This window comes from Anguilla anguilla, chromosome 13, assembly GCF_013347855.1.
Source record: "Anguilla anguilla isolate fAngAng1 chromosome 13, fAngAng1.pri, whole genome shotgun sequence".
In the NCBI taxonomy this organism is placed as follows: Eukaryota; Metazoa; Chordata; class Actinopteri; order Anguilliformes; family Anguillidae; genus Anguilla; species Anguilla anguilla.
The window spans coordinates 1,815,395-1,843,302 of NC_049213.1; the positions used below are offsets into that span (position 1 = coordinate 1,815,395).

The following is a 27,908-nucleotide window of genomic DNA, read 5'->3' on the forward strand; positions in this document are numbered from 1 at the left end:
TGTATAATCTTGATTTTTCCTGCATGAAAAATCATTTCGTTTATTGTTTGTTTGCCAGCAGAGCAAAGTCTCTTTTACAAAGGTGTACTGGCCAAGCATCAGCGAGCAATACAATAAGAAAGACAATACAAGACCATTCAAACAATACAAAACTGAGGGATAAAACTCAGCGGCACCAAAACACATGCATACCCCTCAGCTATTGTTTTTAATCAAGTCTTAGAATTCAGCCAAAGTAACAGCTTTATCCAGCTTTAGTTGTTTTTGTAGCCAAGTAGCTTCTGTTTCCTTGGCCAGCTATCACATATTCCATTACGTTACATTTATTTAGCAGACAATTTTATCCAAAGCGACGTATAAAAGTGCATATCAAGGTCACATTGGAACAACTACAAAACACAGGTTTGATAAGGTACAATACTCATTTTGTAGAGTTTTTTTTATAGCCAAGAACACAAAGTCCAGTTCACACAGGGAACATTATTCTGACCTAACCCATGCTAAGTTAAACTAGGGGGCAGTACAAGCTACAACATTAAGGACGATAATAATAATAATATTCCCATCAGCTTGTTCAAAAAACAAAACAAAAAAAAAAACAGGTTTGTTTTTACATTTTTAAAAATGTATAAAAAAATAATTACACTGTACAGAGGAGGGAAAGATCACTCGCTGTCTTCACTGCGCAGTCTGGCATTGGGGTTGGTGATTTTGATGGCCAGCTGTGCCGCCCTCCCCACAATCTGCTTCCTGTTCTTAGAAGAAACATTGTGAGCAATTTCTGCGCAGTGCCTCCTACAGACAGAGGGGAAACCGACACGTTAGCCCATACCAGCAGCCTGAGCGAGGACTGACCATCACGCTGCCCAGGCACCCTGCTCCTGGCGGTGTGTGTGTGTGTGTGGTGTGTGTGTGCGCGGTGTGTGTGTGTGTGTGTGGTGTGTGTGTGCGCGGTGTGTGTGTGTGTGTGTGGTGTGTGTGTGCGCGTGTGTGTGTGTGGTGTGTGTGTGCGCGGTGTGTGTGTGTGTGTGTGGTGTGTGTGTGCGTTGTGTGTGTGCGTGTGCGCGGTGTGTGTGTGCAGTACGCGGTGTGCGTGTGCGTGGTGTGTGTGTGTGTGTGTGCGCGGTGTGTGTGTGTGTGTGTGGTGCGTGTGTGCGCGGTGTGTGTGTGTGTGTGTGGTGTGTGTGTGCGCGGTGTGTGTGTGTGGTGTGTGTGTGCGCGGTGTGTGTGTGTGTGTGTGGTGTGTGTGTGCGCGGTGTGTGTGTGTGTGTGTGGTGTGTGTGTGCGCGGTGTGTGTGTGTGTGTGTGGTGTGTGTTTGCACGGTGTGTGTGTGTGTGTGTGGTGTGTGTGTGCGCGGTGTGTGTGTGTGTGTGTGGTGTGTGTGTGCGTGTGCGCGGTGTGTGTGTGCAGTACGCGGTGTGCGTGTGCGTGGTGTGTGTGTGTGTGTGTGCGCGGTGTGTGTGTGTGTGTGTGGTGTGTGTGTGTGTGTGTGGTGTGTGTGGTGTGTGTGTGCGCGGTGTGTGTGTGTGGTGTGTGTGTGTGTGTGTGGTGTGTGTGTGCGCGGTGTGTGTGTGTGTGTGTGTGTGTGGTGTGTGTGTGCGCGGTGTGTGTGTGTGGTGTGTGTGTGCGCGGTGTGTGTGTGCGGTGCGTGTGTGTGTGCGCGGTGTGTGTGTGTGTGCCCGTGGTGTGTGCGGGGTGTGTGTGTGCGGTGTGTGTGTGCGCGGTGAGTGTGTGTGCGCGGTGTGTGTGTGTGTGTGTGTGCGGTGTGTGGTGTGAGTGTGTGTGCGGTACGTGGTGCGTGTGTGTGTGTGTGCGGTACGTGGTGCGTGTGTGTGTGTGTGCGGTACGCAGTGCGCGTGTGTGCGGTGCACATGTGAATGTGGGAAATGTCACATTTTCAGCCTGCCTTTCAGTCATTAAACAAAGAGCCACGCTTCACCACTGCAGATCATGCTGCCAGGAACTGCAGCACACGCACAAAACAAAACATTTTCTGCCTTTCCCCACGCATTCTCAGTTTTAAGACTTTTTATTAAATTTATTTTCTACATTATTATTGGTAGCAGAACACACACTGAGAACATGAATGCATTATGAAATTATGCACCGACATATTTCCAAAACACAATTTAAACTGTATGTAGAATGTCATACGTTGGCCAAGTGTGAGGTTTTAATGAAGTCCATGATTAGAGCAACAAGGAGCCAACCCGGCAGCACAAATCAAAAGCCGTTGTTTTCCCACAGCAAAGCGCACTGTTAATATCGGTGAGTAAGTTAGCCCCGCCCACTTTCAGCTCCACGGCAACTAACCCTCCCGTCGCTAGGACTAGCAACCCACACTGATTCCATGGGCAGGGAGCTGCGAGTGTTGCAGGTTATCTTCCACCGCAAGGCTATGGGTCGAGCCAGGGGTGGAATGGGTACTTCCACTGCAGTGCTCTTACCTCCTCCGCCTGAGCCTGGCCAGGGTATGGCTGACCCCGCAGGGACCATCGAGGAGGAAGGCAAGTGCGCAAAAGGACCAGTCGACACCTCTCAGCAAACTAACTAACACTGACACTGTCAACTCCACTCGCATTCAGTCAAATAAACTGGAACTCAATTCATGAAAAATCCCCATCTTCCATCAGGATTTTCCAATGCAAGAAATTATTCGAAAATTATTTCCACCGATCTGAATTTGAACTGAATTTCAGTTTTTCTAGAATTGCCCATTTTGAAATGGAACTGAGCCCCCTTCTTCGCTAACCACATTTTATGTGGCATTGGTTACTGATGTCATCAAGTCACCCTTACCAAATACAGTAGGGTCACTCAGAGCTAAAAACTGTCCTCCTCAAACATACAGATTAGACCATTCACTACAAGCAAACATTCCAAAACCTGTAGATATAGTGTAATGACAAGAACACTGCACCATTCAAAACCAGCACAAGTTGATCTCTTACCTGTTGCTCATCATAAGAACCTCCAGCTCTTTGATGTTGTGCACAAGAAACTTTCTGAAACCAGAAGAAAGCATGTCTTCGTCTTCTTGCTTTCAAGTTTCAAGTTTGTTTATACACAGTATACGGGAACAAAATATCGTTCCTCATGGACCAAGGTGCTAACACAAAAAAAAAAAAATACAACATAGTCACGAAACATCATAAAAGCAGAATAAAAACAGTGGATAAGCAATATGATTATCGAATATTATGAAAATATAAATATAAATAATGCAGTACAAATGTAATTATAAAAACTATAAGAATATAAGTAATATAAATAAGTCCTAACCAGTGACGTCAGTGGTAATTATACATAGTATAAACAGGAGGCACAGTGGTGATGATGGTCCGGTATAAAGTGTCGGTGCAGGGTAGTCATGAAATGTCCATTGCAGGAGCAGAGAGGTGTAGTCCACATGAGGTGTGTGTGTAATGTGGGGATGTTCCCGTGTGTGTATGTGAGAGGGGGGGATCCAGCATGTCATGTGGGGAGGGGAGGGGGCAGTGTGTGGAGTAGGGGTGGGGTGTGGGGGTGAGGTGCTTATGTGATGGATGGCATAAGCATCTCCCCCCCACACCCCATCCCTGCTACCGTAACCAATATTGGGCATGAGAATCTGCCCTTTGAACCTTCTGCAAACTCTGTGGTCAATACCTCTTGGTTTTCACCAGTTTTTCTACTGGACATACAGTCCCCTCCAAAAGTATTGGAACAGCAAGGCCAATTCCTTTGTTTTTGCAATACACTGAATACATTTGGGGTTGAAATAAGAAGATGAACATGAGACAAGAGTTCAGAATTTCAGCTTTTATTTCCTGGTATTTACACCTAGATGTGTTAAACTATTTAGAACATCAATCAACATCAATCACCAGACCTTAACCCAATTGAGCATGCATTTCACCTCCTGAAGAGGAGATTGAACGGAAAAACCCCCCGAAACAAAGAACAACTGAAAGAGGCTGCAGTAAAAGCCTGGAAAAGCATCACAAAAGAAGAATGCAACAGTTTGGTGATGTCAATGGGTCGCAGGCTTGATGCAGTTATTGCAAGCAAGAGATATGCTACCAAATAGCGACATAGCTCAGGAGGTAAGACCGATTGTCTGGCAGTCGGAGGGTTGCCGGTTCAAACCCCGCCCTGGGCATGTCAAAGTGTCCTTCAGCAAGACACCTAACCCCTAACTGCTCTGGTGAATGAGAGGCATCAATTGTAAAGGGCTTTGGATAAAAGCGCTATATAAATGCAGTCCATTTACCAAATATTAAGTGTTATTTGCTTTCATTTACTTAAATACTCTCTGTTCCAATACTTTTGCTCACCTAAAGATTGGGTTGTCTGATACAAAAGGTGATATGTTCGAAGTTGTTTAACAAATCTAGATAAAAATATCAGGAAATAAAAGCTGAAATTCGGATCTGTCATCTCATGTACATCTTTTGACCTCAAACTCAATTGTCTTCAGTGTATAGCAAAAACAAAGGAATTGACCTTGCTGTTCCAATACTTTTGGAGGGGACTGAATGAGATGAATTTTCAGTACAGCTCAGTGCACAGAAGAAACAGTCAGAGGTGGTGGGGCAATGTACTGAGAGGGAACATACAGAACCACCCAGTAAGGACACTGCTTTAACGTTTAATCTATGATTTACCTTCCAATATCAATGGGAGCAGGAAAGACATCCAGGGAATTTACCTTTATTTTGACATAACGATCTGACTGATGTCGGATGAACTTCTTCGTCCTTTTCTTTACGATCTTCGGCTTAATTAGAGGTCTGAGGGCCGCCATGATGCCCTGGAGTCAGGAAACTACAAAATCAAGTTGTGCCATTTAAAACATTACATTACATTACATTACAGGCATTTGGCAGACTCTTATCCAGAGCGACGTACAACAAAGTGTATAACCATAACCAGGAACAAGTATGACGAAACCCCTAGAGAGAAGTACCGGTCCAAGTACAGGGAACAACCGCATAGTTCAACCTGGACCCTGGTGGTTAAACTGATTAACACTAACAACGAGAACGGCAACAACGCAATCTATGGAAAAATAAAAATAAATAAAAATACAAGTAGTCGTTAAGACTGGCGCATCAACTAAGTCACCTATTAAACAGCTGCCTAGTTACAACCCTAAGTTTAGTCATTTACAGGGGGGGAAGGGATGGGGAGAGGTGCAGCCTGAAGAGGTGGGTCTTCAGTCGTCGTTTGAAATGGGTCACAGTCTCAGCTGTTCTGACCTCCACAGGGAGGTCATTCCACCATCGTGGGGCCAGAACAGAGAGGAGACGTGTTCTGGAAGTGCAGGTGCGAAGAGGGGGAGGTGCTAGGCGTCCTGAGGTAGCAGAACGGAGGGATCTGGCTGGCATGTAGGGTTTGAATATCTTGTGAAGGTATGCTGGGGCTGATCCCTTGACTGCCTGGTATGCTAGAACCAATGTTTTGAATTTGATGCGAATTTGAAAACCATATTAACCTTCCGTTAAAACGGTGCAACTTCGAGTGACTCCATTACAGACTTTAACATTATGCAAAAAAAAGACAGTTGGCAACTTTGCTTCGGCAACTGCAGCTGAATATTCTGCTATTTGTAAGTATTTAATCCATTGTTGCTGTCAACACTTTAAGAAGAAACAGATATCCTACAACATGCATTTGTGGAACTTTTAACTAGTGAGCGTCCTTGTCATACATTGCATTACATTACCAGGAACAAGTATGTCGAAAACCCTAGAGAGAAGTACCGTTCCAAGTGCAGGGAACAACCGCATAGTTCAACTTGGACTCTGAAGGTTAAACTGATTAACACTAACACAAACGAGAACAGCAACAACGCAGTCTATGCAAAAATACAAGCAGTAGTTAAGACAAGTGCATTAACTATGTCACCTACGAAACAGCTACCAAGTTACAACCCTAAGCTTACAGTCAATTAAGAGATTACAGGGAGCTAGGGAGGGATGGGGAGAGGTGCAGCCTGAAGAGGTGAGTCTTCAGTCGTCGCTTGAAGTGGGTCAGTGTCTCAGCTGTTCTGACCTCCACGGGGAGGTCATTCCACCATCGTGAGGCCAGAACAGACAGGAGACGTGTTCGGGAAATTCATACGACAGACCAAATACATCAATCCTTTTAAACAGTAAAGGAGCTTAGATCCAATCAAAATCACCTAGTATGCTGAATACATGCATTGCATTACTAATTTAGCTATAGCCAACGGTGCACTTACTAGCTCACGGCCGAAAAGCGAGACAACCAGATGACATTAATTCGCTAATGTTACACTTGGCAACAGTCAATTGGCGAACTCGTTTACAGTATTTTTGACACACCTCTACATTTTTGTACTGGCAGCTGAACATTCAGTACTAGCGAGCTATCCAACTAGCAAAAACGCCCACGTAAAGCCAGCGTGTCAGGCCAACACTGAGTCAACACTACTGACTCAACATGGATCAAGCCTAAAATGACAGTTGTAATGACAGGCTTTTGTGCTGGCTGATTAAAGTTGAACGTACTCTACTCACTTTCAGGCCATAGTAGTACAGTTTAATCAATGCGTGCAAACGCAAATAACGGTGCAAGCAACTTAATATTGCTCATTTGCAATTGATTGGTAGCCCAAGAATCAAAATCATCTAGTATGCTGAATACATGCATTGCATTACTAATTTAGCTATAGCCAACGGTACACTTACTAGTTCACGGCCGAAAAGCGAGACAACCAGATGACATTAATTAGCTAATGTTACACTTGGCAACAGTCAATTGGCGAACTCGTTTACAGTATTTTTGACACACCTCTACATTTTTGTACTGGCAGCTGAACATTCAGTACTAGCGAGCTATCCAACTAGCAAAACCGCCCACGTAAAGCCAGCGTGTCAGGCCAACACTGAGTCAACACTACTGACTCAACATGGATCAAGCCTAAAATGACAGTTGTAATGACAGGCTTTTGTGCTGGCTGATTAAAGTTGAACGTACTCTACTCACTTTCAGGCCATAGTAGTACAGTTTAATCTATGCGTGCAAACGCAAATAACGGTGCACACATTCAGTACAATAGCACAAAATGCCTTAAACGGTATTCTTAAACACTGCTTTGAAGGATCGCTGTGAATTTTGTTTCACTTACCAGAGTATCAACCAGCTACGGCCAGAGCCATAATGGCTCTGGCTACAGCAGTGCCTTCTCCGAAGGACAACAGCGCAGAGGCTGTCGGGAAATGGTCCCAAACGCCAAATTCCTCCGGACGGAGGCACCAAACTCGTGTGGGCTACGTTACTACTGTACTTTGTACCACAAACCGTCTCTGCTTTTGTGTAACCAGCTCATACGACTAAATAAACTGCCCCGTAGACTAAACGAAAAGTAGCTGTTTTTGTGTGAGAGGGAAATGGCCGTGCAAGAATGAATAATGCGGTAATTTAAGAAAGGGAACAGTGCCGCTCCTGCCGGAACATTGTTAAGCCCCCACCAACTATGCGTACAAAATCAGTGCATAACAGCACATTCGATTTAACAGCCTTTATTGAACTGATAATAGCAAGGTTATTATCAGTTCAATAAAGGCTGTTAAATCAAATTTCATGCTGTTATGCACTGGTTTTGCATGCATAGTATTGCTACTAGATTGCTACTACTATTCATAATAATACTACTACTACTAATAATAATAATAAGGACCTTAAATGCTTACATTCCTAAGAAATTGTGCTAATTATGGAACAGACTGATATTTCAAAATGTACCTTCAAATTTAGTTCATGCTGTTATAATTATCACCTACACAAGCTAATTTCTATCAACTGTTCTCTAAATCTACGCCTACGTTTAGATTTATGTTATTACATTTCAGCTTAGTTCTAACATTTCGTGTCCACCATTCCTCTTAGTGAGTGGCTGCTACCGTTAGGAACCAATGTAGCTAACATTAGTTAATAATGACCATATTAAAAAGTAATGGGAACTAATCACGTTGGCCCGCACCAGCAACTAAATAGCAAATAAATGTAGCCAATATTGCTCATTTGCAATTGATTGGTAGCCCAAGAATACCACTACATTACATTTTACCGTTAATTTAATTATACCGTTAATGTCCAGTCCTGCAATGTACTGTGTGTTGTCCATCCATCCATCCATTATCTATACCCGCATTCGCGGGGGAATGTGTGCTGTATGTAATGTAAATAGGACATGAATGTTGCTAGCAATGACGCGATGTGCTTTACGATTATTACCTATGTTCCAAGCCAACCAGCTAGCAAATACGCATAAAGCGACCTTGTTATGATGACCTTTTTCACAAACAATTTGTCTTTAGCTTGATTATGAAATGCCATCCATTAAAAATACCAAAATAAATCCACGTCACCGAGGCTGCGGTGAAAGTGCAGTCATTTAATCAATTCTGACCAATGGCATTTTGAGCCACTGAGGCACTGGGGTGTAGATAGAGACAACAGACTGGCGACATGGCTGTAGGATTTCCTTTATAAAAAGATATTAAAATGTAACATTTCCCCCAAACCTATGGACCAAGACAATCATTGGTTCACATATTGCTAAACATAATGAAACTTATGATCTCAAAAAATTGACCAATGAGGCTTTCATTGGTTGTCAAAACAGCTTGGTTTGTACATATAATTCAATGGACAGGAAGCTCTTTTGCATTCCACTCAATGTGTGTAAAAGAACCTCTTCACCCCGTTACTTGCAAGGCTTTAGAGTCTAGACTTTACTGCTTGGCAGGCCTGGCCCCCTCCCTAACCCTAACCCTAACCCTAACCCCTCCTACTGATAGAAATGTGCCCCTACCATCTTATATACAGATGGGTGACAAATTAAAGGGAAAATCTGAATAAATGAGTGGAGAAACACAACGCATGCAGATGCTTCCATACAGGTGTGCCGCATGATACAATTAAGCAATTAACATCCTATCATACTCTGTGGCATGATTAGGTGGTAAGTTCAAGAGTGCATTTTCCTGGCATGGTTTAGGTGCACTATCCCCTTAGAGGGAAAGGTCACTGCAAATCAATACAAAGTTATTCTAAGTAATCACCGTTATCGTATGATGAAACGTTTCTATCCTGATGGTAGTGGTCTCTCCCAGAATGACAATGGCCCCATCCACAGGGCACAATGGGTCACTGAACGGTTTGATAGTAATACAATGATGTGAATCATATGCTCTTTCCTTTGCGGTCACCAGATCTCAACCTATGGAAGATTTTGGACCAACGTGTTAGACAGCGTTCCCCACCACTGTCATCAAATCACCAAATGAGGGAATATATTTTGGAAGAATGGTGTTCCATCCCTCCAGCAGAGTTCCAGATATTTGTAGAATCTATGCCATTGAAAGTGTTCTGGAGTCTTGTGGTGGCCCAACACACTAAGACACTAAGACACATGTTGGTTTTTACTTTAATTTGTCACCCGTCTATATATATATATATCTGTGTGTGTGTGTAGCATAATAAAATAAACATAAACAACAGTACAATATACAATTCTTCAGTGATAATTCATATAAGAAAAGTACAGGACACTTATACTGTTACTGGAATTAATATTATGTGACAAAATTTTAGAAATAAAGAATTGTCACATAAAGCCAACTATACGACTAAGATATACCATTAATGTTAGACAAGAAAAAAATACATACATAAAAAGGTAGTCAATAAAGAACAAGAGAGAAGAGAGGGAATCCATTTTACTTTTTATGCAGTATATTCAGTGTATTACTGTATCGTATTTAAATTATTGACTATACATTGTAATTTGCGGGAGGTTTTAATGCTTTTTTTATTTGAATGAATTTTCAGGAGAGAATAAAAAAAAGCGCAAGGTCTATAGAAAAAGGTTGAATATTAGGTTAACCCAACACTCTAAAACCACTTTATGTATGTGAAAAAAGTTTGATTGCATTATGTAGATAAATCAAGCCATCTCTGATGACAGCTCTGTTCTGAAAGAATCACTTTTGTCATATGAAAATGACTACATGTCCTGTTGATTGATATCCCATATCATAAGGTTCGGGATTTCGCCCTTTAAGACGGTGGTTCTCAAAGTCAATCCTGGAGACCCCTGTGTATGCTGGTTTTCGTTCCAACCACAATCACAATCCCAGAATTTTAGCAAGCCGTTAATATTTCTTAATTGGCTGAATTTCATGTTTTAGAGGGATTTTTTCTTCCAAAGAAATCGCTCTCCAGTTTCTATGTAAACTCCATGTTTTGGAAACGCCCACTTAGGCTTACAAAGAAGTCGCCTCCACTACGGGCGGAGACCACGACGAATTCCATTCTACATAAATTCGAAGACCGATCTTCTTTGCGGTTGATTCTTTCTTGTTGTAACCAGCGCTTTCAAACCAGTATTCGCGGAAAATGTACAATAATCAGGAAGCTCACGGTGAGTAGCTGGTTGCGTCTTCCCTTATTTTTAATAGCCTGTTTATAATGGCTGCTAGGCTACTTCTGGAATCAAAGCCACACCTCAGTGCAGCGAGTGCAGCGAGTGCAGCCCTGCAACATTTCTTTCAACACTGGGAAGAATGCGGATCAAGTATTTGGCTATAAAGTGATCAACGTTTTTCAAATCATTAAGCTGCTTTGCTGCGCATGTCTTGCTTAGTTGACAAACAAGTAATTTAGTCCTGCGCTACCGTTGTTCATATTAAATGACCAAAATTGTTACACTGCGCGGTTACTTTGGACATGTTTTAATGTTGTCAAGATACTTCTTTGGAAAATAATGTGAAAGCATGCTACGGCTTTGAGAGGCAAATTGGGCTCGAGTGGTAGGCTATTTGTAGCCAGCTGTCTCAAGCGTTAATGGGGAAAACTTTCAGAATTCACCGAGATCGGATGACTGTACAAAACGTCAATCAGGTGTCCGCAGTCTAATGCCTTGATTAAAAACCACACGGACGTGAATGTCGCCTGCTTAACATTTGTAGTATGAGGAGTTGCACCGTGCTGTGAAGTCCCAACCAAACAAAGTTTAATTTTTATTTATTTATTTTTTTTTAGCCATGTTTCCCCCGCAGGGGTCAAATTTCCTAGGAGCCACCGCGCCCCCTGCCAGTATGTTCGACAATGTGCCTGGGTATGAGGGCACAGCCATGGGAGGTGGTGGTATGTATAACACTTGCACGTGCAAATGGTCATATGTGAACTGGGAATTTCACGCACATTCATGCCGCGAGCGTCCTGTTCCAGCGCATTCCAAATGTGCTCTATTGGATTGAGATGTGGGGACTGTGCAGACCCCTGGAAAGAACAGTATGTCCAGTAAACATGTTCCTATGGACACCACATCAGTTGCTATGATTTTATGTTCATTTGATTTTAGCTGACTTAATATTTAGTTAGGTATTACATTATTCTGGTAAAAAAAAACTACCATTAGTATTTTGGACACATTTTCATTGTTGTGAAGCAGTCTATATGCACGCTGTCAGGGTGCTGTTAGGTTGTCGATCGCAGCGTTGGACAGCGGTGTTTGTGTGCTTCCTGACTGATTTTATGTTTTTCGCCGTATAATTGTCTAACCATGATCAGGCGGATACCTACCTCCACCCGCCCCTGCTTATCCTCCACCTGCGCCTGAACCTTCACCAACACAACCGGAGTGGAAGTAAGGCTCCTAATACTGTTCTTAAACTGACATAGTGTTCAGCCACACAACCAGAGCACAAGTAAGCCTCCTAATACTGTTCTTAAACCGACATAGTGTTCAGCCACACAACCAGAGCGCAAGTAAGGCTCCTAATACTGTTCTTAAACTGACATAGTGTTCAGCCACACAACCAGAGCGCAAGTAAGGCTCCTAATACTGTTCTTAAACTGACATAGTGTTCAGCCACACAACCAGAGCGCAAGTAAGGGTTCTAATACTGTTTTTGAACTGTGTTCACCCATACATTATATTACATTTATTTGGCAGAGGCTTTTATCCAAAGTGATGTACGTAAGTGCACAACCACCCGCTTAGTTCCACCTGCTTCCTAATTTATGCACTACATTTTATTACAGTTTATCAATTATATTTAAATGTATTCACTTTCTATTATTATTATTATTAATGTATTATTTTTTATCAATTGTGTCTCTTAATTGGTCTTTTAAAAATATATATTCTATGGTAAACACTGTATTGGATTCCTGCATGAAAGGTGATACGTAAATACACTTTGATTGATTGATTGAAGCAGAGTGGAAGTAAGGGTCCTCCTGCCATTGTGAAAGTGACATCATTCTCCTGCAGGAACAGAGTGGGAGGTAGTTTTGGGATTGCAAGACATCTTCAACACAACAAAGAGCATTCTCGTATTAATAACTTCTTAAAATAAAAACATGAGATCCATGCCTATAATTTTAGGTTCTCATGATATAGCATTACCATATACCATTTTCCATAACTTTTTCCTTACCTTAGGCTGTATGTATATTATTTTCTTTTTTATGTGGAACACTACAGTGACATGCTGGTGAAGTATGTATGAATATTCAGTGGGTTAGACTGTGTGGAACCCAAGCATGGATTACAGCAGGGCTGCCCAACCCTGTTCCTGGAGATCTACTGTCCTGTAGGTTTTCACACCAAACCTAACAAAGTATACCTCATTCAACAGCTAGAGCAGGGCTGCCCAACCTTGTTCCTGGAGATGTACTGTCCTGTAGGTTTTCATTCCGACCCTAACAAAGCACACCTCATTCAACAGCTTGAGCAGGGCTGCCCAACCCTGTTCCTAGAGATGTACTGTCCTGTAGGTTTTCATTCCGACCCTAACAAAGCACATCTTATTCAACAGCTTGAGCAGGGCTGCCCAACCTTGTTCCTGGAGATCTACCGTGCATTGTTAGGGTTAGAGTGAAGACCTCCAGGATGGTAGATCTCTAGGGACAGGGTTGGACCGTCCTGGTATACAGTTATAGTTGTTCTCTGTAGTAGTAGCAGTAGTTGACATCCAGACTAAACTGGAGGAATGTACCCAGAAGGAACAAGGAATTAACAGTGTCTCAGCAAAAGATTAAAAAAAGAAATGCCAAGGCTTTTCATTCACCAACTGAATTGGACATTGAGGGATGTGATTTTCTTTATCTTTTCCCCCCTGATTAATTGGGAAAGACTGATTTTTTTTTAGATTCTACAGGGACAGAAGACTTTGTCATAAGCACACATAAGCAAGGGCTTTTGCACTTTGACAGCTGGAAAGATATTCAGCCATGAAGCCTGTGGCTCCTGGAGATGTGTAGGGTCTGAAAAAACTAAAAATCTGATCTCCCTGAGTGATGCAGTGGGGAAATCTCACCGCTGGCGTTTGAGAATCTGAGTGGGTGTGTTCGATGGGGGCGGGAAAGAACATCACTGGCATTTGAGAATCTGAGTGGGTGTGTTCGATGGGGGCGGGAAAGAACATCACTGGCATTTGAGAATCTGAGTGGGTGTGTTCGATGGGGGCGGGAAAGAACATCACTGGCATTTGAGAATCTGAGTGGGCATGTTCGATTGGGGGCGGGGGGGCGGGGGTGAGTGACATCGCTGGCATTTGAGAATCTGAGTGGGAATGTTTGATTGGGGGCGGGGGGGGCGGGGGGCGGGGGTGAGTGACATCGCTGGAATTTGAGAATCTGAGTGTGTGTATTTGGATTTCCGCAGTATCCCGTCGATCAGCGAGGACACCGCCCGCGAAGCCTTTCGCCTGTTCGTGTCGAACCACTGCTGCTGGAGCAGTGGCCCTGCCAAGGACGGCATGATCACCGCCATGGACTCCTTCAACACGTACCGGGTAAGGGCCCCACCCCTTCAGCAAGTACCGGCTAAGGGCCCCACCCCTTCTACACGTACCGGGTAAGAGCCCCACCCCTTCTACACGCACCGGCGAAGGGCCCCACCCCTTCTACACGTACTGGCTAAGGACCCCACCCCTTCTACACGTACCGGCTAAGGGCCCCACCCCTTCTACACGTACCGGGTAAGGGCCCCACCCCTTCTACACGCACCGGCTAAGGGCCCCACCCCTTCTACACGCACCGGCTAAGGGCCCCACCCCTTCTACACGTACCGGGTATGGGCCCCACCCCTTCTGCACGTACCGGGTAAGGGCCCCACCCCTTCTACACGTACTGGCTAAGGGCCCCACCCCTTCAGCACATACCGGGTAAGGGCCCCATTCCTTCTACACGTACCAGCTAAGGGCCCCACCCTTTCACCACGTACCGGGTATGGGCCCCACCCCTCTTATATAACCACGGAGGCGTAGCCGCGTTCTGTGGGTTCTGGGGGGACTTCAACACTTATTGGGTGAGGGCCCCACCCCACTTCTGTAACCACGGAAACGTAGCCATGTTCCGCAGGCTCTAGGGGGTCCTTCAACACGTACAGGGTAAGGGCCCCACCCCTCTCCTTTTCCCACGGAAATGTGGCTGTGTTCTGCTGGCTCTGGGTCACACAGGATGCCCCCTCCCCACAAACTGAAGCAGGCCTGTTCCATCAGGATAAGTGTGTGTGCACAGTAATGCATTCAAAGTACAGAAGACCAGCACCGGTTCCTGAGAAAGTGGGGAAAAAAGTGAAAGGACAGGAAGAAAACCATTACACTGATTAGGCTGATATCAGGTTGCTGCCAAAATAAAGGAATAAAAGAAATGTCTGGCATAGTTTCACTCTCTGAAGCTCTCCACAGGCTCTTCTTTTGTTTAAAATGCCAGGGCACGCCCGAGCTTGATATGTGCAGTCCTCCGATTCGGAGTTGCAGTAGCAATGGCCGTAGCAGTAGCAATTGCTGAATCTGAAAACAAGTCTAAAAATGAAAGTGTAGAATAGTCTATGGCTATAGAAAATAACTGCTTGGCAAGTCATGCCTTGAGGGCTTATATGAATGTTTGCCTGCTGCTACATTTGTGGGGATTTAAATTTAGTGCATGTCTAATCCATCAAAAGTAGGCTTTAAACTGAAATCTAGGTCCTTGTGCAATATACTGGTCGCACTGTTCAAACACTATTACTTCAACTGAATTATTGTTGTTATTAAAGTTTTAGTTGTCTTCTACTTTATGCTGCAGATGACAGGTAGAAGCCATAATAGTATGATTCAGAACGTAAGGTAACAAAATCTATGCAACGTTAAAGACATCCTGGCTATTGGTTACAGTGTCCTCTATTGATTTTGCTATTAATACGTATTGTTTAGTTTTTAGAATTTATATATTTGCTTTTCTTATTTATGCATATCTCTTTAAAAGCCGATTGATGTATTGGATCAATCCATAAATAATCCTAATAATCGTGAGGAGATATCAAACCATTTACTTATCCATTGCATAAATGTCCTCATATTTTGTGGTGTTACGTTTTCACTGACATTACCGCTTGTGACTGTGCGTGCTGTCCAGTCAAAGTGATGTCAATCGTTATGTCATTAGCCAGAATGGGATTAGTTTGAACTCAAAGCCAGGATGAGGTCTGGAATGTGTTGTCATGAAAATAAGCCTAACGAGATTTGTGTAGTGACCCCAGAAAGCCGTATTTATGCCATATTTACAAAAGTGTGTGCCCTTCTCATTAATTCCACCTGTTGATATTATAGATTCTTTAAACTCACCAGATTCTCAGCTCTTAAAGATGTTGTGCAATTAAAATAATTTATTCAGACATGTACTGTACGTAAGGACCCAAAGCAATATTAAGATGTGATATTAAGCATTTTTTTTTAATCAGTTGAGAGTTGAGAAATTATTATATTTTAAATTCTGTGTGTAGTAAAATTCTCATACTACCCACTGCAAGTTGGAGCGGTATTGGTCTGAAGTGCTTATGTTAACATGGAAATTTGCATAATAACCTGCCAGCTGCTGTCTGTTTAGTGAGCTGTCAATCTTCTCTTGCGGAACAGACATTCCCTGCCACGTCTCCAGCTCTCACTTTTAGAAATTACATCATGGCGCTTTTGTTCCTCCCTTTGAAACTTGAACATTGCAATTAGATTGGTCATGTATTTTCGTGAACGGGCATGATCAAATACAACACCATCGCACTGGGTGTTCTGCACACTTACTATAGCACCAGAAGTTCACGCTGACAACTGGAGTAACCTGTAGCTGAGAAGGTTATGGGACAGAAGGCACAGGAGTTGAGTATCTCATGCATTTGGAGTATCTGTGGTGATTCTGTAAACCCCACAGGTACTCGGGTGATGTTACATGCGGTTTACGTTGTGCAGTGGGGTTTTCCTGGAGTACCTCTGTCATTGGTGTGCCTACAGCGCCCCCCCCCCCCCCCCCCTCTGTTGCTGTGACAGACCTTCACTTTTCCAGCCTAGTTCTTTTAGTGCTGCACAGTGCTATACTGTGCAATGCCTACAGCCTACAGGAAAAAGCGTTAGAACATCAGTGAAGTGCTTTCAGTGAAATCATTCCTTGTGTAAATTGAAAGGCATTGCTCTTTCGGTGAAATTGAATCTTCTCTACATTTACATTTCTGTTTATTCATTTATTTATTATTTATTATTATTATTTATTTATTTATTTGTGTGCTCCAGAATTGACACTCCTTATTGATGTATCACGGTTGGGCTTTCAGTTTGTATCATTAGTAAAATACATCAGTCCTTGTGTCCCTTGTTTACTGTGTTCTGCACAGCGAGTTGCACAGGTAAAATCTCGTATGCCACAGTTCTATTTACAGTGATTGTCTGGAATTGTTCTTAGTTCTCAAAGCCCTCTGATGCGCAGATGTTTGAATCCAGTCCTGTAGTGCTGAGTCACTGATTGGCCGAAGAGTCCACCAGCCTTGTTCTGTAGACCTTATTTAACAGCTGATTGAAAGTAAACCATAAATATATCCAGAGACATGGCAGCTCTCCAAGACTGGAGTTTGCCACTCCTATTCAAAAATGTAATCCATGCATCCATCCATCCATTATATATACCTGCTTATACTGGGCAGGGTCCATTCATTATCTATACCCGCTTATCCTGGGCAGGGTTCATCTATTATCTATACCTGCTTATCCTGGGCAGGGTCCATCCATTATCTATACCCGCTTATCCTGAGCAGGGTTCATCCATTATCTATACCCGCTTATCCTGGGCAGGGTCATGGTGGGTGCTAGAGCCTATCCCAGCATGCATTGGGCGAGAGGCAGGTCTACACCCTGGACAGGTCGCCAATCTATTGCAGGGCACTCACCATTCACACACACTCATACCTATGGGCAGTTTAGAGTCTCCAACTAGCCTGCCTGCATGTCTCTGGAAACTGGAGTACCTGGAGGATACCCATGTGGACACGAGGCGCAAACATGATGTCATCTGATGAAAACGTGCTGTGGTTTGTGAACACGGCTGGTGTGCGGGTTGTTTGTTTTGGCCTGTGGCTAGTGCTGGGAGGCCAGCAGGCCAGCGAGTGAACTGGTGCTGGAAAACGAGTGGAATTCCAGAGGCCCACAGCCTTTAAGATGGGCTTTAAGACCTGCTTTAAGACAGACTTTAAGACCTGCTTTAAGATGGGCTTTAAGACAGGCTTTAAGACCTGCTTTAAGACAGGCTTTAAGACCTGCTTTAAGACAGGCTTTAAGATGGGCTTTAAGACCTGCTTTAAGACGGGCTTTAAGACCTGCTTTAAGACCTGCTTTAAGACCTGCTTTAAGACCTGCTTTAAGACGGGCTTTAAGACCTGCTTTAAGATGGGCTTTAAGACCTGCTTTAAGACCTGCTTTAAGATGGGCTTTAAGACCTGCTTTAAGATGGGCTTTAAGACCTGCTTTAAGACGGGCTTTAAGACCTCCTTTAAGACCTGCTTTAAGACCTGCTTTAAGACAGGCTTTAAGACCTGCTTTAAGACGGGCTTTATGACCTGCTTTAAGACCTGCTTTAAGACGGGCTTTAAGACGGGCTTTAAGACGAGCTTTAAGATGGGCTTTAAGACCTGCTTTAAGACAGACTTTAAGACGGGCTTTAAGACCTGCTTTAAGACAGACTTTAAGACCTGCTTTAAGACAGGCTTTAAGACCTGCTTTAAGACGGGCTTTCAGACCTGCTTTCAGACCTGCTTTCAGACCTGCTTTAAGACGGGCTTTAAGACGGGCTTTAAGACCTGCTTTAAGACCTGCTTTAAGACGGGCTTTCAGACCTGCTTTAAGACCTGCTTTAAGACCTGCTTTAAGACCTGCTTTAAGACGGGCTTTAAGACAGGCTTTAAGACCTGCTTTAAGACCTGCTTTAAGACAGGCTTTAAGACCTGCTTTAAGACCGGCTTTAAGACCTGCTTTAAGACAGGCTTTAAGACAGGCTTTAAGACCTGCTTTAAGACCGGCTTTAAGACCTGCTTTAAGACCTGCTTTAAGACCTGCTTTAAGACCTGCTTTAAGACCTGCTTTAAGACGGGCTTTAAGACAGGCTTTAAGACCTGCTTTAAGACCTGCTTTAAGACCTGCTTTAAGACAGGCTTTAAGACAGGCTTTAAGACCTGCTTTAAGACAGGCTTTAAGACAGGCTTTAAGACCTGCTTTAAGACAGGCTTTAAGACCTGCTTTAAGACAGGCTTTAAGACCTGCTTTAAGACCTGCTTTAAGACCTGCTTTAAGACCTGCTTTAAGACGGGCTTTAAGACAGGCTTTAAGACCTGCTTTAAGACCTGCTTTAAGACAGGCTTTAAGACAGGCTTTAAGACGGGCTTTAAGACCTGCTTTAAGACAGGCTTTAAGACCTGCTTTAAGACAGGCTTTAAGACGGGCTTTAAGACCTGCTTTAAGACAGGCTTTAAGACAGGCTTTAAGACCTGCTTTAAGACAGGCTTTAAGACCTGCTTTAAGACAGGCTTTAAGACCTGCTTTAAGACCTGCTTTAAGACGGGCTTTAAGACCTGCTTTAAGACAGGCTTTAAGATCTGCTTTAAGACCTGCTTTAAGACCTGCTTTAAGACAGGCTTTAAGACAGGCTATAAGACAGGCTTTAAGACAGGCTTTAACACCTGCTTTAAGACCTGCTTTAAGACGGGCTTTAAGACCAGCTTTAAGACCTGCTTTAAGACCTGCTTTAAGACATGCTTTAAGACAGGCTTTAAGACCTGCTTTAAGACAGGCTTTAAGACCTGCTTTAAGACAGGCTTTAAGACCTGCTTTAAGACCTGCTTTAAGACGGGCTTTAAGACCTGCTTTAAGACAGGCTTTAAGACCTGCTTTAAGACCTGCTTTAAGACCTGCTTTAAGACAGGCTTTAAGACCTGCTTTAAGACAGGCTTTAAGACGGGCTTTAAGACCTGCTTTAAGACCTGCTTTAAGACGGGCTTTCGCTCTGCTTGTGCCCCCTGCAGTACCGCCTGGAGACGTTCACCGAGGCCAGGGCCACAGAGTGGGCTCATGAGCAGTACAACGGCAAGTACGCTGCGGACCAGGAACAGCAGACCCGGAACACCGGGGCGGGAACACCGGGGGGAGAACACCAGAGTGGGAACACCGGAGCGGGAACACCGTAGCGGGAACACCGGGGGGAGAATACTGGGGCAGGAACACCGGAGCGGGAACACCGGGGCGGGACCACTGGGGCGGGAACACCGGGGGGAGAACACCGGAGCAGGAACACCAGAGTGGGAACACCGAAGCGGGAACACCGGGGGGAGAATACTGGGGCAGGAACACCGGAGCGGGAACACCAGAGTGGGAACACCGAAGCGGGAACACCGAGGGGAGAATACTGGGGCGGGAACACCGGGGGGAGAATACTGGGGCAGGAACATCGGGGCGGGAACACCGGGGCGGGACCACTGGGGCGGGAACACCGGGGGGAGAATACCAGAGTGGGAACACCGGGGGGAGAGCACCAGAGTGGGAACACCGGGGGGAGAACACCGGAGCGGGAACACCAGAGTGGGAACACCGGGGCGGGACCACTGGGGGGAGAATACCAGAGTGGGAACACCGAAGCGGGAACACCGGGGGGAGAATACTGGGGCAGGAACACCGGGGCGGGAACACCGGGGGGAGAATACTGGGGCAGGAACACCAGAGTGGGAACACCGGAGCGGGAACATCGGGGGGAGAATACTGGGGCAGGAACACCGGGGCGGGAACACCGGGGGGAGAATACCGGGGGGAGAACACCGGAGTGGGAACACCGGGGGGAGAACACCGGAGCGGGAACACTGAGGGGAGAACACCGGGAGGAGAACACTGGAGTGGGAACACCATTTATTCAAGCTTATCAGAAAGTTTGAGCAAATTTGAATCTGACTAGGTTTGGCCAAACTTCTACCTAGCGCCAGCAGTAATTTCATGAATCTGAGTCCTTTGTTTATTTCATTTTTAAGATAATCTCATCCTGTTTATCGCCCTTATTGCATTCTTTCTTTATTTCTGCTGTCACCAATTCATTCGTTTGTGGCCTTGCTTGCTGTTGCTGTTGGTGGTGGTGTCTCAAACCTGGCCTGGATTTGTCTCCTTAGGTCAGCCTGTGAACGCCTATACGCAGCCTGCTCCAGGGCCCTGGGACATTCAAGTGCAACCCCCCGCCCACTTTCAGGAGCAGAGCACACACGTCATGGTTCCTTACACCTCTTCCGTCAAGGTACGCCCCCTGCTGGGCGATGAGAGAACATACATTTTTGAGTGAAACATAGCATATGCACATCCAACTGGCTTTTTCAGGTGCAGGGCAAAAGAATGAGACAATGAATACATACTGAATACCTGCACACCAGCAAATGCTCCCCGGTGGTCGGATAATGGATTAGGATTAAGTTTTTAGTCTGTGATTATCTGTGTATGGTGTGACTGTGAAGTCCAGGGTGTTCAGAATGGGTTCTGTGCGGGAGAACAATGCTGGGCGGCAGTGTAGTATAATGGGTGAGGTGCTGGGCTTGTAGCCTAAAGGTCACAGGTTTAATTCCCAGATGGGACGCTGCTGTTGTACCCTTGAGCAAAGGTACTTAACCTGCATTACTTCAGTATATATCCAGCTGTATAAATGGATGCAATGTAAAAAAATAAAAGTAAAAAGTTGTGTAAGTCGCTCCGGATAAGAGCGCCTGCTTAATGCTATGTGTAACATACTGTAATGATTACACTCCGTCACACACGCAGTCTCCTTCCTGCAGGAATGCCATGAGTGCCTGGGCCAGGGCAGGGAGCCCTGCACGGAATGCGCCGGAGCCGGAAACGTAAGGCCGCAAGTCCGCCTCTCCCTCCCTCCGCCTCTCCCTCCCTCCCTCCCTCCGTCTCTCTCTCCCTCCGCCTCTCCCTCCCTCCCTCCCTCCCTCCATCCGTCTCTCCTCCATCTCTCCCTCCCTCTCTCCCTCCGCCTCTCCCTCCCTCCGTCTCTCCCTCCCTCCCTCCCTCCGTCTCTCCTCCATCTCTCCCTCCCTCCCTCCGTCTCTCCCTCCCTCCGTCTCTCCTCCATTTCTCCCTCCCTCCCTCCGTCTCTCCCTCCCTCCCTCCCTCCGTCTCTCCCACCCTCCACCTCTCCCTCCGTCTCTTCCTCCCACCCTCTCTCCTCCGTCTCTCCCTCCCTCCCTCCGTCTCTCCCTCCCTCCGTCTCTCCTCCATTTCTCCCTCCCTCCCTCCGTCTCTCCTCCGTCTCTCCCTCCCTCCCTCCCTCCGTCTCTCCCACCCTCCGCCTCTCCCTCCCTCCCTCCCTCCGTCTCTCCTCTGTCTCTCCCTCCCTCCCTCCGTCTCTCCTCCGTCTCTCCCTCCCTCCATCTCTCTCTCCCTCCTTCCCTTCAGCTTGAGAACACTTTGAGGTGCATCTCTCTGAATTTACCATACCTGAGGTAATGGCAGGTCACACAGCTGAACAAAGCTGGTTTCCTTTCTCATTGTGTGTATTAATATTAATTTTCTGGTACGTCCGCACCCTGTCCCACACAGAAAGTGTGCTGGGTGTGCAATGGGGCGGGAGTGCGGACCGGGGACGACCAGTGCAACCACTGTAACGGGAGAGGAAGAGAAAAGTGAGTGGGCCAATTCCTGGATTTGGGTGATATTCCATTCAATTCCCAGCCCTGATATTCCGTAAAATTCCCCGCCCTGGTCCTGGAGAACTACAGGATCTGCTGTTTGTGTCCTTATTCTGCACTGAACTGATCAACAGAAGCAGGTGATGCCACAGTAAAATATTCATAAGTTCACTTTGTCAAACTCACAGCTGTCGAGATCAGAGATATTCTCTGTTACTTCTGGAGAGCTGCAGAAAATGTGTCTGTTGTATATTTTGTTCGGCAGCAGTTGTTTGAAGCAGTTTATTTCACAGTGAACACACCTCACCTGCTTTTGTCAATCTGAATTGATTTCCTGCTTTTATGGTGTACACTACCGGTCAAAGGTTTTTGTGCATGCATTATTTTCAAGCAATCAGAGATTTAAAAAAAGAAATGAACACCTTTTTGACAAAAAAGACATCTTAGATTTAATTTTTCAGCCAAACATTACTTTTTGAACAGATTCCTTTTAACTTCTGACTATTCACTCCTTACCTTGTGCCATTTGAAATCATTTACAGGAGTTAAACTGCTTAAAGTTCACGGAAATCAGAGTAGTAAAACACGAGTGAAGTGTGCTAAAGCCTTTGAGCGGAAGCGTAGCTCTCCAGGACCAGCGTTTGAGAGCCCTGCTCTGGGGCACCGCCGCACTGCTGGCTGAAATTCACACGGCGCCCCTGCCACCCTAACCCTGCCCTGCCCTGCTCTCTTTCCCTGCAGCTGCTCCGCGTGCCACGGGCACGGGTCCAAAGAGTGCGACGCCTGCAGAGGCAAGCGGCAGCTCCACGTCTACATCCAGCTCAACGTCAAATGGCGAGTCTCTCCCCTCCGGCCGGCGTCGTGCTCGCGTCTGCTCAGGCGGTTAAACGCAGGACCAGCGCAAGATTAGCCTCGGGCCAGACGTATACCCCCTCCCCACCCACCCGCTCCTGCAGACGTATACCCCCTCCCTACCTGCTTCTGCAGACGTATACCCCCTCCCCACCCACCCGCTCCTGCAGACGTATACCCCCTCCCCACCCACCCGCTCCTGCAGACGTATACCCCCTCCCCACCCACCCGCTCCTGCAGACGTATACCCCCTCCCCACCCGCTCCTGCAGACGTATACCCCCTCCCCACCCACCCGCTCCTGCAGACGTATACCCCCTCCCCACCCCCTCCTGCAGACGTATACCCCCTCCCCCCACCCGCTCCTGCAGACGTATACCCCCTCCCCACCCCCTCCTGCAGACGTATACCCCCGCCCACCCGCTCCTGCAGACGTATACCCCCTCCCCCCCACCCGCTCCTGCAGACGTATACCCCCTCCCCCCACCCGCTCCTACAGACGTATACCCCCTCCCCACCCACCCGCTCCTGCAGACGTATACCCCCTCCCCACACCCCCTCCCCAGACGTATACCCCCTCCCCACCCGCTCCTGCAGACGTATACCCCCTCCCCACCCGCTCCTGCAGACGTATACCCCCTCCCCACCCACCCGCTCCTGCAGACGTATACCCCCTCCCCGCCCGCTCCTGCAGACGTATACCCCCTCCCCACCCACTCCTGCAGACGTATACCCCCTCCCCACCCGCTCCTGCAGACGTATACCCCCTCCCCACCCGCTCCTGCAGACGTATACCCTCCCCCCGCCCGCTCCTGCAGACGTATACCCCCTCCCCACCCGCTCCTGCAGACGTATACCCCCTCCCCACCCACCCGCTCCTGCAGACGTATACCCCCTCCCCACCCCCTCCTGCAGACGTATACCCCCTCCCCACCCGCTCCTGCAGACGTATACCCCCTCCCCACCCGCTCCTGCAGACGTATACCCCTCCCCCCACCCGCTCCTGCAGACGTATACCCCCTCCCCACCCACCCGCTCCTGCAGACGTATACCCCCTCCCCACCCGCTCCTGCAGACGTATACCCCCTCCCCCCACCCGCTCCTGCAGACGTATACCCCCTCCCCACCCACCCGCTCCTGCAGACGTATACCCCCTCCCCACCCGCTCCTGCAGACGTATACCCCCTCCCCACCCGCTCCTGCAGACGTATACCCCCTCCCCCCGCCCGCTTCTGCAGACGTATACCCCCTCCCCACCCGCTCCTGCAGACGTATACCCCCTCCCCACCCGCTCCTGCTTTTCGTGACACGCTCATAAACGAGTGAAGAAACTCGGTGAAGACTGGCTGGAAGTGAGTAGCACTTCTGACTGGAAAACCGTTTCTGCGGTAGGTAAACTCCCTGTGAGAATCTGCCCAGTGTCTGAGCTGGTGAGGGGGGTCTTGATCTTTTTGAGATCTGACCATTTGGGTTCCAGGACTAGAGCCTGATAGCCCTTTCAGAAGGCATCAGCAAGAAAAATCGGTCAGAGTAGTCCTCATAAGTCCTCATAATGTCTTCTTGTAAAAAAACTGTTTTTTTTTTAAAAGATCTGTACAGCATGTTGCGGTGTCATTTTATAACCATAGTTGAATGCATTCTGTGTGGAATTAAATTTTATATGGTTTGCAGATCTTGTTTTCTGTACAGCTAAGCCTAAGATAGATATACTTGTGGTTTCAAATTCTTAATATTCTTAACATTTCTGTCTACACTCTCCAGGACCAATAACAAGGATGACTTTGTCGTGGAACAGTCAAGTGGTTTGAAGGTTGAGAACTTGAACTCGGTGTCTGGGAAAGAACTCTTCAAAGACACGCAGTACCTGGTATTGAGCCTGTCTCTGACTCTAACTAACCGCTAGTGTGTGCGCGTGCCCACGTGTGCTTACGTGTGTCTGGGCCAAACTGCCATCGGTCACAAGGGATGCTGTAGCCGGTGGTTGTGGGTAACGGAGTCAGTTTGCTGTGCTGTAGTTCAGTGTGAGGCTTGAGCTGTGGAATGTAGTCTCGGTCTGGAATGTATCAGATGATTCAGGTGTGGCGCTTGCCTGTGGGTGTGGCTCCAGCAACACGAAACAAACCTGGGTGCAATATTCATTACAACGGCAGTAACTCTGTGCATGCTGCGAAAAGTAGAAAAATCTTGTAGTACGATAGATCATTGCAAATCCCCACCCCCCCCCCCCCACAACTGCATGGAATAGATACCTCTGAGGTGAAAGGAAGTGCGTGGAGTGATGAGCAGTTTCCCAAACTCTCTGAACCCATGAGTCCCACTTAATTTACTGGGATGGCCCGCCCACACCCCTTTATTAATATTTACCCTTATGAAGTTTCCTTACAAAGCCTTATTAATGCGCAAATACAGAAACGTCACCTCAACTCCTGTACCCCTCTCACAGTCCACCAGGCGGGTCCAACCCACGGTTTGGCAAGGGAACGGCGGGGGGGGGGGGGGTAAGTGAGGGGTGCAGGACTGTGCCAGGGTAATGATCTAACCTGGCGATCCCTGGTGTCCTGTGTGGTGCAGGTGTTCCCGGTGATGGGGTTCCCCGATCCGGCGGTGGGACAGGCCGCAGAGAGGCTAGTGAGGGAACATCAGAACAAGTACTCCCAATCAGCACGCATCCTGCAGCAGGTACGTCCCCCGACTCGCTTCCGCCCCGGCCCCCCAGCTCCACTCCGCCCCTCCCACTCCGCCCCGGCCCCCTTGCTTTGCCCCGCCCCCTCCCACTCCGGCCCCTCCCGCTTTCCCCTCCCACTCCAGCCCCTCCCGCTTTGCCCCGCCCCCTCCCACTCCAGCCCCTCCTACTCCGGCCCCTCCCACTTTGCCCCAGCCCCTCCCACTCCGGCCCCTCCCGCTTTGCCCCGGCCCCTCCCACTCCGGCCCCTCCCGCTTTGCCCCGGCCCCTCCCACTCCGGCCCCTCCTGCTTTGCCCCGGCCCCTCCCGCTTTGCCCCGCCCCCTCCCACTCCAGCCCCTCCTACTCCGGCCCCTCCCACTTTGCCCCAGCCCCTCCCACTCCGGCCCCTCCCGCTTTGCCCCGGCCCCTCCCGCTTTGCCCCAGCCCCTCCCGATCCTCTGTAGCCCCTCCCGTTCTTTTTTTTTTCCTAAAGGCAGCCTTTGGGGAAGTTTTAATGTCAGTAATTATTTTTTAACCTGACAGGCACAGCCTCATCCAGATTTCTTGTACACGCACTTCAGTGCTAACTTTAAAACGCATGTGATCAGTCACTCTTACACCTAAAAGATGATGCTAAAATGATAACTTTTCCAATGTTTCTCTCCTTTTAGCGACAGACTATAGAACTGATTCCCATCACCAAAGTGACGTACAAGTGGAAAGGCGGTACACACACCTACTTTGTCTATGGGAACGAGTTCCTGGTCAGCACCGAGGACTACCCAGCTACCTGCTGTTGCACTGTCATGTAATTACTCCTTGTGTATGAAAACAATGATGACTGTACTAAATTGCTGCCAAACCATAGATATTCACCCTCTGTATGCAATGTACCATAGAATAGTATAGCAAAGCAAAATAGAATGCAAAATTTAGGTTAGGCAGCTGTTGATTACTTTAGGAGTCAAGAGTATTTTATGTGTTATGACTATATAAATATGTCTACGTGTGTATTCGGAACAGATTATCCTACATCTATCTCTTTTTGCATGCGTCATCTCATTGTGGAATTGGCAATTGCAAATTATGCCTTGTGTTTTTGAGTGCAAAGGTCAGCCACTGATACTGGTTGAGAGCCAAAAGAGTCTGAAAATGTATTCATTGGTTGTGAGCGTTTACCCCTTTGCAGAAATGGTGCAGCTGGGACTAGCTCGCTTGCTAACATCCAAAAAACAAAGCTGTGCGTATTTCGTTAGCTGCTGGTGGGAGCTTATGATGTAGAAAAGAGTTTGTTGGCTATCTGGCTAAGTTAAATGTGGAAAAACTAAGAGTAACATGTTAGAAATGCTTTGGGTGGTGAAACAGCTGGTTTGCACTGTATATTATGGGAATTTGAAGGTGAGAGCTTTCATTGTGTCTGAGGGACACAGAACTGACTTCGCTACATCCAAGGAACAGAGTGGCCAAATAATTCTGTTACAAAGCTGCTATTCATGACCCTTTGGCCAACCACAACCTGGAGAGTTTCAGCAAATGATGTTGCATCTGGAATGTCTTTCATTCTGAAATGTGTGTTTTATTGTACTGAAGTTATCCTTGCTTGTGTGATGTGAAACAGAATACCAGTTAACCTCAGAACCTTTAACCCATCTCCACAGTCCTAAGTGCCAGAAAACAGGAAACTATTCACTCTCTTTAAAAATGATTACATTGACTTTTGACTTTTCCTCGGTGGGGTTGGGGGGGGGGGGCGGGTCAGGGCTATTGTTATCATGTAAAGTATTCTGGCAGTCTGTTAAATTTTTTAAAATATATATATGTGAAAGGTGCCTATAAAACTTGTATAAAACATTTAATCAGAAGATGGCTGAATCTAACCTTTACTGGACTTTTACTGCCTTTTAAATGTAATTCTGATCTATTCACGTTTGTGCTGTATTGATTTGACACATTGGGTAGAGTACCACTACTGTCAAGATACGAGGTGCTGAAGACCATCATTGGATGTTCGTCGTTGGGTGATCTTCACAAAAGGCCGAGCTAGTCTTTCAATCTTCCACATCATTTTTTAAAACTGTTGAAGCCTTGAATTTCAAGTGAAAGGTTCAGCCACACATTATTCACCCTCTGGACACAATGTACAGGTCTGATGCAACGAGGAGTGGCAACCACAGAAATGTACTCAGTGAGGTTTGACAAGCCTGAAGTAAATCTGGTATTTAGACTGGGTTTAAAGTATTCTTCGCTCTCTAACCACTGGTTTCCCTCTGGAAGCTGCCTTCAAAGCCTGGACGGCCAGATTGAGATGCACGTCGTGTCAAATGTTGTAGCCTATACAGAAATAAAGATGCAAAAATGTTGTGTAAATCGCCAATAAATAAAATGGAAACGATCAGATTCTGAGTTGTTTATA

The 27,908-nt window shown here is 46.6% G+C and overlaps 1 protein-coding gene and 1 long non-coding RNA gene across 2 annotated transcripts; one reads left to right on the forward strand and one right to left on the reverse strand.

Moving 5' to 3' along the window:
• Positions 1-9: 9 nt before the first annotated feature.
• Positions 10-7,398, reverse strand: LOC118211286. The gene is made up of 4 exons (XR_004761986.1): positions 7,137-7,398; positions 4,692-4,807; positions 2,953-3,110; positions 10-795 (listed from the first exon to the last, which is right to left on the reverse strand). It is a non-coding gene; the product is annotated as an uncharacterized LOC118211286 (long non-coding RNA).
• Positions 7,399-10,121: 2,723 nt separating this feature from the next.
• LOC118211553 (protein SSUH2 homolog) lies at positions 10,122-27,892 on the forward strand. Its single transcript, XM_035388868.1, has 12 exons — positions 10,122-10,436; positions 11,057-11,161; positions 11,588-11,663; positions 13,689-13,818; positions 19,344-19,404; positions 20,472-20,593; positions 21,123-21,185; positions 21,892-21,974; positions 22,722-22,814; positions 24,593-24,698; positions 25,403-25,510; positions 26,167-27,892. The coding sequence occupies exons 1-12, from the start codon at positions 10,412-10,414 to the stop codon at positions 26,305-26,307; spliced, it is 1,113 nt and encodes a 370-aa protein (XP_035244759.1). The 5' UTR covers positions 10,122-10,411; the 3' UTR covers positions 26,308-27,892.
• The last annotated feature ends 16 nt before the right edge of the window (positions 27,893-27,908 follow it).

Excerpts from the sequence above, each read along its gene's own strand:
- LOC118211553 (XM_035388868.1), top strand. The coding sequence starts at position 10,412 with ATGTACAATAATCAGGAAGCTCACG. Across the intron at positions 11,162-11,587 it reads CACAGCCATGGGAGGTGGTG|GCGGATACCTACCTCCACCC; the intron begins GTATGTATAACA and ends AACCATGATCAG. Across the intron at positions 24,699-25,402 it reads TCAAAGACACGCAGTACCTG|GTGTTCCCGGTGATGGGGTT; the intron begins GTATTGAGCCTG and ends TGTGTGGTGCAG.